Here is an 11,650-nt window from a genome sequence, read left to right as displayed (position 1 = left end):
GTTTCGGTATATATATATATTGTATTATAATTTAATCTGATGGATAGATCTGAAGCTGACATTAAATATAAATACCTTTTAGTTAAAAATGTATATTCAAAAGTTATCAAACAAACGGAGGGAAGTCAAAAGCATTAGCCTTTGGATTATAGTGGAGTCAAAGTATTGGAGTAGGTACACTTAGTTATGGTCCGCCACAATTTGGCACCAAACAGCATAAAACAAGATTTTGAAGCACAAATCTATGGGCAAAATAAACCACACATCACAAAAATGATGCTCGGAATAATTTATTTACTGATCTATGAATCAGGTTCTCACAACAACAGAGACACATATCACAAACAGTTGAATTCATCCTGAGAACAGATGAGGTGACACAGATCACCAGGAGCCTTCCTACTTGGGGGCACACCTACAATTATTTACTTTTTGGCCAACCATCCAATCAATTATTCAGAAAATGAAGGGGCAAAATATTCTTCAAGGCCTGCTTAGGCACTGTTACTCTTTTGCCAATTGATCTTTTTGTCAATATGGTGATTTGTTCAAGAGGTACTTTTAACATGTTTCATGTCCACATTGCACATGTTGCCTCATGAGCAGCAAACATATGCACTCGTCTCTTCGAGTGCTTGATCAAGACTGTTTAGGGAATAGAGGGGTATTGTTTTATCAGTGATACAGACATAAAAACACATACAAATGTATTATTAAAATTATTTCACTATCACCACTGGACAACACACAGGCATGTTGTCCAGTGCAGGCAAGTCCTTCTATTCATCCATGAGTTGGCTTTATTGCAGTGGTGCGGGACTGATGGAGGAAGAGCAGGAAAAGGAAGATTGCGGTGTTGCGTCTGTGGAGAAGAGATTCAGTCACATTCAGTTTGAAGAAATGTATATTCATTAAGTAAATTGTTACATCTTATAACAGCAGAGTGTCAAATCAAAGTTTTCAGATCAAAATAATGTTTTATTGTGACCAGCAGAGAGAATCATCATTATAACTGAACATGTATAATATACTTAATTATTATGTCTTACTGTAACAAGTATCAGAGTTTTGTTTCTGTTCTCGTTTCATGTCGTGCCTGCGTTGCTTTAATATTGGTGTTTTCATAAAAGGTCATCTTTTAGCTTGCTTTATTGTCACATATATTGTTAATTATATTGTGAAGTTTAAAGGATGATTAAAAGCTGGTCTCAAAGAGGCAAGCTCACTGGCTTCACATAACTTTATGCTTGCGTTTTTAGTCAACCACTATAGCAGTTGCTGCTATGTACAGCTTCCACTACAGTTTCTGTATAATTGTCGTATTTTTACTTACCATATCTAGTCCACGCTTCTCTTTCCTCTGTATATCACTGCAGAACAACAGGTTGAAATGACATTAGAGAAAAATAATAATTTTACTTCTTAAGTCAAATAAATGTTTGGGTGGTTTCGGTGGGACTTAAAATAGAGTTATAAATATATCTTTGCATATTATAACACTCACCTGTACCAAGGTTGCTGCCTTCGCAAGAGACTGAGAGGGCAGGGGAAAAAAAGGTTGAAATTCAGTCAAAATGTTGTCAATCATTTTAAACATGATTCAGCTGTGCCACCTTTGTTGCCCTCTGAGGCTTGAATCGTCTTTACTGCTGTTGTGTTCCCAAATACAGAAAGACATAAAATCACTAGTGCTAAAACTTTTCCGTTAAGAGCATAAACAGAGGGTTAACTTTTAATATAAACAAAAGGACACATTAGCTCCAAACTAAATTCCTATATTATTTATCATCATAAACAACTGAGAGATGTCACAATCCTACCTGAGTAGATCCTCTGGGCGCAGAAGAGGACTTTGCTGCCCTCTGGTGTGAGCGGAGTCACCACCACAGTGTAGACATCCCCACACTGGATGTTGGGAACATCACAGCTGCTCTCCCCGGGGGAGGCGGTGCAGGTGTAGTTGTTCCTGCTGCCCACCAGCTCTGTGACGTAGCTGTGGCTGCTGCCAGCACCGCGCCAGTGCACCCGCAGAGAGCTGTGGGCCATCCCATAGAGCCGGACGCCTGATGGACAGCAGGCACCTGAGAGAGAGAGACATGAAGGGAGCTTTCTGCAGTGGCTTTAATGTCTGAAAGATAACCAGCCCATTCAAAGAGAGCACTACAAATTGTTTTAATTTTTGGAACATATATTTCACCGAGCTGTCAAATGTTAATCCTGACGCACATGAGCAAAGCAGTCAAGAAATGGCTTTGAATTTAAAGTGTATTTTGTAGTGCCGGGACTCGATTAAAAACATTAATCTAATTAATTAGAGATTTTTTAATTAATTAATCGAAATTAATCGCATTTTTAATTACATATAAATATTTGACCTGAGAACAGTGAGAAGATGTCAATAAAGTGTGCCGTCACACAGAGGTACTTTGAATTGCTTACCGGGGTCCAATGATCCCCAGTCAGGGCAACACATTCGGCTTTCTCCAATAAATTCTCTTTATCTTCCTTTTCATTGTCATAAAGCTGCTGGATTCTTTTTGTCACTGTCTTTCTGCATGGCAGCTCATATGTTGTGTCAGACGATGCAATCTGTAGTACCTTTTGCAGCCCCTTATTTTCTACCACTCCAAGTGGTCTACAGTCGAGTGCAATCCAGTGAGCTGGTTATTTTTTTCAGACGTGGACTTAGTTATCCTGGCCCTGAAACCAGTCATCTGGTTGAGTGTAGGTTGGGTGTGGGTCATACTTGTCAACCCTCCCGATTTTCGCGGGAGACTCCCGATTTCATTGCCCTCTCCCGGTTTCCTCCCGGGGTCATATTTCTCCCGCATTTCTGACAAAATCAGATTTACACACGACTGTTTCCACTCGGACTTTAATAAGCTACACCATTGTTTGGTTTCCATGGTAACACGTCTCTTTAGTAGCGCGCGCGACTCAATGTCTGAGAGGGAGAGGCAGATATTCCGAGAAAACAGAACAAGAATCGACAACTACTCTACTCTCTGCTCACTCCTTTCCTGTAAAATGCAGGTCCAGTCCACACATATGCTCCATCAACAATGATCATCATTGTTCCAACGTGACGCTAATGCTAACAGGCTAACTTAAACTGCTAAACCTCACCAAAACAAATAAACGCACTCTGTTTCAGCGACGGACAGTAGCATGCAGTCCACAGCTGGGTCCTATTTGAGCTTCTGACACCATGTTTGTAGATGTAGGTGCATTAATAAACAAGGCAAGTCAGGCTGTGTCTCAACGCCGTGTATTCACATTAAGCAGGTAATCATACAACTGAGGTATAGTCACGTGAGGCAGATATATCACAGGCACAATACGTCCACAGGGTAGAGCTGCAACCTAGCCTAAACCACCCTGTAACAGGTGCTACAGGCCGCAAGGCAGTGCACTTACAACTACAATAAGCATGTTAATATTAATCTAACAGCTCCGGCGATCCACTAGCACCCCCCATTGATACATACCATAAACAATCGTGTATATATATTGCTTCTTTTTTATAATAAAAGTGTCATGTCAGTGCTTTCTGGTAGATACACTACAGTTGCAAAATATTTTCTTTTCATTGGAAGAAAACCCAATCACTTACTGGACGAGAAGCCCTCATAGGAGCAGTTTGACCGGCGCCCGCTGTGGCTGATCGCCTCCATGGTGATGGTGTAATTGGTCCCACAGGTGATGCATCCCATGAGGCAGTGGGAGTCCATGGTGTGGCAGCGGGCGTGGCCACGCGTTGATGTTAGGGAAGTGATGAATGTATGCGCCCCTTTAGCGGGAGACCATGACACATTGCTCATTGCCTGCGTCACCTGATCCACCACTTGATCCACCGGGCAGCACGGTCCTGTAGAAGAGGATGATACATTTAGTGTTGAAGTGGAACAAAAAAACCACCATCTGTATTAAAATCAGAATACCTATATTCGTCCCACAGAGGGGACATTTACATTTGTTACAGCAGAAAAGAGCAAAAGACAGCTTGATATTAACTAAGAAATCAGTTTTTATTACAAATATCTGTGTTCGTATTCCATGCTGAGGAAACCTTAAGGTGTTCTTGAGGCTGTAGGTGGCGCTACACGTCACTAGCATGCTATTATATTGTTGTTTTTAAGTCCTGCCTGTGCTTTATAATAAAATGGTTCAATCACAACTTTTGACCGCTCACCTGTTTCCAACAATTCAGAGTAGCTGGGTAAACCCAAGCCTGCTGGGCTGGTTGCTATGACGCTGACTTCAAAGTTAGAGCCACAAGGAAGGTCAGTGATGTCGCAGCTGTTTCCGTCTGTGTTGCAGGTGCGTGTGCCGTCATCTCCCGACGCTGTCACGGTGTAAATAGCAAGCCTGTTGTTTGGAGTCCAGCTGACACTGAAGCAGGAGGAGTTTCTCTGAGTCAACATCAGATTCATCGGCATGCATGGAGCTGACGGGTGGAGGAAAAGAGGAATTAAGAGCATAATCAAACCTCTGAGACTACTCCACATACAGTACATGAGGAATGGATGTGAAATTAATGAATTGGCTGTAGGCCTATGTGTAGTTTTAAAATATACTGTAGCTCTCTGATGACCAGTCTAGTTCATAATATTAGATATCAAGCATTTGAAGTCATTCAAAACTATTTTTTAACTGATCTTTTAGCGTTATTTAAATGGGAAATCTGAAAATGAAACAAAGTGGAAAACTTTACAACTTAAAAATGTAACTGGATATTTGCTGGATACAGGTGGGCACACGTTTCCTACCTGTGATTTGTGTGTGAGCTTTGCATGCCCGGTTGCATCCGCTGATGTCGTTGCAGGGTGTCACCACCACGCTGTAGGAACTGTCGCAGCTGAGGTCAGAGAGGGCGCACACCGGAGCCGTGTCGTTACACAGGATGACCTCTGAACTGTCTGCAGCTCGAGTCTGGTACAGCTCTGCCCCCCGAGAGACCGTCCACGTGATCTCAAACGTGTCAGTGCTCACGGCGGAGATGGATACACCCTCTGGACAACAGAGCACTGAAAGACACACAGGGGGTGTGATACACAGAAAATCATGAATTCAAATCTGTCCCCTCAGTGGCTACTTACAGGTGGTGTCGTTGAGAACCTGTCCTTCAGGACTGCTGCCAGCCTGGTTGAAGGCCATCACAGACATCAGGTATGTGTGGCCACATGTGCAGTTGTAGGTGCAGCTCCTGCTGGTGGTGTTGCAGCTCTCCTCTGCACCGTCTCCTCTCTTGATGAAGGCTGTGTAGCTGTCGACGTGAGTCACCGTGTCCCAGGTCAGCGTGCAGCTTCCTTCTGTCGACTCCACAACAGCCAGAGACTGTGGGGGGCAGGGGGCTGACCGGACAGGACAGCAGAGAGTTTAGTCATATTTTAATGACAGAGGGTTTCAGAGCAAACTAGTGCTGCCATCATTTTTTTATCCATATCTAGACTAGCACTAATGTGTTAATGTTAGAATTCTACATATAACATAATAATGTTTTTCTTATTAAACAACTAAATGTAATCATAACTCTTGTAGGGAAGTGTATGTTCAAAGTATCCGTTTGATTTCCTTGTATATTAGATTTAATCTATTTAAGAATTCTTCTGATGGTAAGAAAAAGCCTTATGTATTTTATGTTTGAAGAGAATGTGAAGATTGAATGATCTTATAGCTGTCTCGTAAACAGATCATAAATATGCAAAGACGAATAGATTTGTCAACTTTCAAATTAAACCATTTTGATAATCCATTAATGTAAGGATCAGAGGTTCAAATTGATCCTGTAGTCACATTTATGGCATCGAAGTAACTTTGGATAAAAGTGATTCTAAATAAGATGTAATGAACTAACTTCCAACCAACCAACACTTATACAGTATCTTGTGACTAATCCAATACTCCTTGCATTATTATGGCTTGCTCATTATAGGTCTACGGTGCCCTATTACAAACAGATAGTTCACAAGTGTGATCGGAATTAAATGTAGTCTAATACTCACAGGTGATGAACACCATGGGGCCGGATTGGTCGCTGGGCCCGGCCTCGTTGGAGGTGCTGACCCGGACTATGTGTACCTCTCCGCAGCCCACTGGAGCCAGGATGCAGGAGCTGGATGTGGATGTGGAGTTACAGGTGAGGTTCTGGTCGCTCATCACATGGTACTGGAGGGACCCAAAGACCCCCTCATCCCGTTCCCAGGACACGGAGATACCGGCCAAACCGTTATTCATCACCATGGAGACATTGGCAATAGATGGCATAGCAGGTCCTGTGAAAACAATAAAACATGCCCAATGATGCATTAAATAAAAGCACACATAAAAACACACTAACAGGAGTAGAGAAGTATAATTAGAGTAATAGTTTCTAAATTACTCTTACCAGTAATGTTTGGTGAGGAAAATGTTATTACTAATAATACTGTATTCATCAGATGGCTGCCGTTCTTAGATATAGATGTCACAGCCTGAGGTTGAAAATATTTTATATAGTTCAAACCAACCCAGAGACCCACTATTTCAGCATCAAATGACTGTTTACATGTCAACACTTATCGAGTTATTTGACCATGGCTTTATAACTAGTTCTATTTGTACAGTTTTTGTATTCTTGTGATGGCATAAGTCTTTGTGGACAAATAAGACACTCCAGAGAAGACCAGTGCTACCTATGTGTCTTTTTGAACTACTAGGAGTCGCCCAAGTTCAAATGTAGAACCTTTTCTTGTATGGAGTAGTTTCCTTTATGAAACAAAGGGTTTTAATACCATTTCAAACAACTTGAGTCATGTTTTCTGTAGCTTATATAGGCTACATCCCATGATAATCATTTGAAGATATATATTTTTACACAATATTCTGTGTCTTAAGGTCATGTTTTAGGTTCCACTATTATATATTTCTAATAAGTGCAAGACTGTGAAGAGGTTAAATGTTTCTGGAAAGCAAAAACTTTTTTTGTGTGGAGGAGGCGTGTGGTGCAGTGGATAGAGCGTTGGTATTCGGATCAGGTTCAAACCCCTCTGCAGTCAGAATGTCGTTGTGCCCCTGGGCACTTTACCCCAAATTGCTCGTGTGGGGATTGCCCACAGTATTGAGTATGTAAGTCGTGTTGGATAAAAGCATCCAACAAGTAACATGTAATGTAATACTTACCCAATAACATGAAAAGTTCTGTGACTGTGTTAAGTTTATTTAAGATTGCAAGCCTAGTTAATATTTTCTCTCATCTCTACACGTATAATATTTTTTACATGATCAAATAAAAAAGGCACATGGACTCTATATACTTGTAGGAGCAATCATGGGTATTTCCCACACACAGAAAAGAGTCTCGGTGCACGCTTACTTGTCATCTGGTTGATGTACTGACTGTCCTCTCCCTGGCGGCCCTCGGGGTCCCAGGCGAAACCCTTTATGACGTAGACTGAGCCCATATCCAGGCCGGAGACGATCCAATTGGTGCTGGAAGTGTTGTGCTTGATGAAGGTGGTGTTCCAGCCAAACTTGTACAGAGACAGGCTGTACTGGACAGCGTTGGCAACAGGAGCCCAGGACACAGTGATGCTGTCGTTGCTGGGAGAGGAGGCGGAGAGCTGAGGAGGGGGCAACACTGTGGAGGGGGACAAAGTTTAACATTATGAAGCGATTAGGGCGACTGTACTTTGAGTGAATATGTTTCTCTTGACTTTGATTGTTGCTTACTTAGTCATTTAAGATGTATGCTTTTGAAGCCAAGTCTTAAGGGAATAAACATCCTGAGTCATGTTTTACAGCAGTTAAGTCCTAGTAAAGCCCTTACTTTTTTGTGAATCCATTTTTTTATTTTTTGTTCTATTGTCAGCAGTCACAGATCCAAGCAGTGATGTCAGAATATGGGCTGCACCCAAGTATCAGCCACTTCACAGACTTTTATGCACCTACTAAAAAATGAAAATGATAGTTTTCATGTTTCTGAATAAGTGAGCAATCAATCTCACATGTTTGAATTTAATTTAGATGTAAAAAAGTTGTTTTTAGTTTCAAACATGTGAGTGGAAAGCTTCGGTTATAATTTTGAAAAATGGTGGATGTATAAATAAATCCACCTATAGTGTAGTTATTCTCAATCTGAAATAAACAGAAACCTACATTCAAGGAAGGGAAATTAAATCAGAGGTGAATAATGGCAAACGGCGAACAAAAACGATGACTGCCTGTAGCATGTTATTTTGTACTCATGTGGATCAGATAGTCCCCTGGGGATGGAGTAGAGAGGTGCCAGCCATGTTCTCAGGATCAGGTCCTCCCATTGTGTTTAACAGAGAAGGGTCCGGTATACTTACCGTCTTTACTGGAAAGACCCTAAGGCATTGATCGGCAAGAAAAACCCTGGATTCTTTTTGCACAAAAACTGAAGATAATGTGTATACATTCCCTGACAGGACTGTATACTCTGCTAAGAGACAATGAAGGAGAACAAGTGACTCCTGCAGGGTATGGAGACTGAGAAGAACAGGACATATTGTTTCTTACTGAATATGTGACTCATTGCTATAATCCAGCCCTTGGGGTTTAATTGTTTACCCACTGAATACATTTCTTAGGTTTTGTTTCTCAATCTTGAATTATGGACACAAACACTACAACAGTACCTGTCTTTGCAGTCACAGGGGACGATGGCTGGCTCTGGCCTCCACTGTTCACAGACATGATGCTGAGTGAGTACTCTGTGTACGGGTCGAGAGACTCAATCTCAGCGGGGGAGGAGGACACGATGTATTCTCTGATGAAGCGGTTTGGATTCTGCAATCGTATGATGTAAGATGTCGCCCCGGTCTTCAAGCTGAAAGACACGATAAAAGTCTTGCTGTCCTTCGACTTCACCGTCAGGATTGGATCCATCACCTCAGGAGCTAAAAGATTCACAAGAAATACAGTTTGACGAGATACTACACCTTCCTCCACCTTCTCAGCGATAGTTGGCAATGCAATCCATCTTTTTACCCACAGATTTCAGGGCAAACTATTTATTTTGTGTCTGCAACAGTACGTTAATTTGAATGCTGAATGTAATAAAATAAAACTATTTGCTTAAAGAAAGGCTTATTTAAACCATGAGGAACTAACAGTGACTCTTCTGTGCTCCTCTGTTCATCATCAAAGTACCATTTAAGTGTTTTAAAATGTACACATTACATTAGTTATTCAGATAACAAATGTTTAAAAAAACATTGACTGTAATGTGTATACAGATACACTATATAGACAAAAGTATTGGGTCACCTACAGGAGCTTTTATGACATTGCATTCCAAATTCTTGGGCATTAATCTGAAGTTGGTCCCCCCCTTTGAAGCTATTAATTTCTGGAAAGGCTTTACAAGATTTTGGAGAATCTCCATTCTAGTTCAGCCCAAAGGTGTTCAAGTCAGGGCTCTGTGCGGGGCAGTCAAATTCTTCCACACCAAACTCATCCAACCAGGCCTTTATGAACCATGCTTTGTGCACTGGGGCACAGTCATGCTGGAACAGAAAAGGGCCTTCCCCAAACTGTTTCCACAAAGTTGGAAGCATAGAATTGTCCAAAATGACTTGGTAAGATGAAGCATTAAGAATCACCAGACAAACAACCCCACAGCATTATCCCTCTAACTTTACAGTTGGCACAATGCAGTCCCGGCAGCCGGTAACGTTTTCCTGGCATTCGCCAAACCCAGACTCATCCATCAGACTGCCTGATAGAGAAGGGTGTTTCGTCATTCCACAGAACACGTTTCCAGTGCTTCCACTGCTCTGGGAGCACTTCAGTGGCAGCACTCCGCAGTTATCGAGTCAGTAGAGCTTTGGCGACTTTTAAGCACTCTGCGCCCCCGCTCTGTAACTTTACGTGGTCTTTACGTGAGTTGCTGTGGTTCCTAAAGGCTTAGACTTTGCAATAATAACACTTACAGTTGATCGTGGAATATCTACGAAAGAAGACATTTCACGAACTGACTTGTTGCAACGGTGGTATATTACAGTACCACGTTCAAATTCAGTGAGCTCTTTAATAATAAATTACTTTTATAAAGCGCTTTTCCTGGTGCTCAAAGTGCTTTAGAACGACCCATTCTTTCACAAATGTTTGAAAAGGCAGACTGCAGGGCTAGTTGCTTGATTTGATACACCTGTGGCAATGGGACTGAATGAAACACCTGTATGCAATGATTAAGGAGTGTCCCAATACTTTTGTATACACACACACACGATAGATATAATTAGTTTGCCCAAATATCACAGAATAAAACGGTAGGCCTACTGTACTAGCTTAACTAAAACAAATGCACCAGAACGTTTGTGTGTGTGTGATGAAACTAAAACAAGAATAAAACACTCAATTAAGTGCTTTAACATCACAAGGTTACCTCACCTGAGGAAGAATCGATAGTTCCAATGTTTAGTATCTCTTGAGCATTATCCAGAGCTGCAACTGTGAATGTATACATGATGTTTGGGGACAGAGAGTTGATGGTGCCCATCATTGTGTGTGGACCAAACACGGCATAACCAACGGGGTTGCCTGGGGAGTTCTGGGGGGCGGCGATGACCTTGTATGAGCTGGCTCCGTAGACCCTGGTCCATCTGAGAATCACGCTCTTCGATGTTGCAGAGAACACGGATACTTCGATATCTGAGAGAGAGCATCTTTATAGTAGCCTACTTTTTTTACACCCTGAGAAATTAATTCATTTACAGATACATATAGCCTACCATCAATATTTTGTGCCCTTTCATTCTCATATGGAAATGATATTACCATCTGCAGTGTAGTTATGGTACAATATAAAATACATACCTTGTGCTGCAGCCTGCAAATGTAGATAAGAAAATAATAAAAACGGTTATGGTTTTATATGACATTCAAGTTCCAAGTACTTGACTGTAACATTGTATCACTCCTTTTTAAAAACAAGATTTCTGAGCCTGAAATGAAATAAGCAAAATGACTAAAACACATTTTAGTCTGTTACTTTACCTGTGAGCATATGCTCAGCAAGACAAAAATCGCAGGCCACTTCATATTTTCTTGAAGTAAAATGACTTCTCTCCTCACACTATGCAGCTTCTGTTGGATTCAAATGCTTCTCTCTTCAAGGTTTCACTTTTTTCTAAACATACTGTGTCTGTGCTGGTATAAATAGCTGCATTTGGTCCCTCCCACTGAAGCAATTGACCAGTCACAGTGAAGTAGCGTAATAGAGAGGTGAAGTCCCTCCTTTTCCGGTGGACCTCCAGGGGACCTTTATTATTTCAGAAAAAGTATGTATTGAAGTCAATGGCGAGAGAAAGATGATCTTTCGACTCCGTTTGAATTGTGACACGAATTACACATATGATGCTTGTCAATTTAAAGGATAATTTTGCAAGTCAAAAAAATTAAAATGTGTCGTAAAACTGACACATTTATTTGTGTGAAATGCTCAATGAACTATAACTCTGGTCTTGCACACGTCACCAACACCAAGATTGCCGTCACGTTAGCAATCTTAATACTTAACACACTTTTTCTTTCAGAAGGCGAAAATCTCTACAAGTCTGGGCATGTTGAGAGCTGTACATACGAAAAAGGGGAGTTAGTCGGTTCCGTAAGAGCCAGCATGCGGGACCGGCTTTACAGAGAAGCC

The 11,650-nt window shown here is 41.4% G+C and overlaps 1 protein-coding gene across 1 annotated transcript; it reads right to left on the bottom strand.

Annotated features, from left to right (window-relative positions):
* Nucleotides 1-247: 247 nt before the first annotated feature.
* LOC307019461 (fibronectin type III domain-containing protein 7-like) lies at nt 248-10,693 on the bottom strand. Its single transcript, XM_079650407.1, has 12 exons — nt 10,396-10,693; nt 8,640-8,900; nt 7,320-7,618; nt 6,389-6,473; nt 6,006-6,275; nt 5,100-5,369; nt 4,770-5,027; nt 4,193-4,447; nt 3,614-3,868; nt 1,821-2,081; nt 1,334-1,534; nt 248-862 (listed from the first exon to the last, which is right to left on the bottom strand). Exons 1-11 carry the CDS (start codon nt 10,505-10,507, stop codon nt 1,428-1,430), a joined length of 2,433 nt encoding a protein of 810 aa, XP_079506533.1. The 5' UTR covers nt 10,508-10,693; the 3' UTR covers nt 248-862; nt 1,334-1,427.
* Nucleotides 10,694-11,650: the final 957 nt, after the last annotated feature.

The sequence above is a fragment of the Notothenia rossii genome, assembly GCF_949606895.1.
Source record: "Notothenia rossii genome assembly, chromosome: 1".
NCBI lineage: Eukaryota > Metazoa > Chordata > Actinopteri > Perciformes > Nototheniidae > Notothenia > Notothenia rossii.
This window is presented reverse-complemented; position numbering and strand designations above follow the sequence as displayed.

Bases quoted from the DNA above. Each gene is read 5' to 3' on its own strand.
- LOC307019461 (XM_079650407.1), bottom strand. From the start codon at position 10,507: ATGATGGGCACCATCAACTCTCTGTCCCCAAACATCATGTATACATTC. The intron at 8,901-10,395 runs GTGAGGTAACCT...TGAATCTTTTAG, and splicing joins AACTATCGATTCTTCCTCAG to CTCCTGAGGTGATGGATCCA. The intron at 5,370-6,005 runs GTGAGTATTAGA...AAACTCTCTGCT, and splicing joins CCCCATGGTGTTCATCACCT to GTCCTGTCCGGTCAGCCCCC.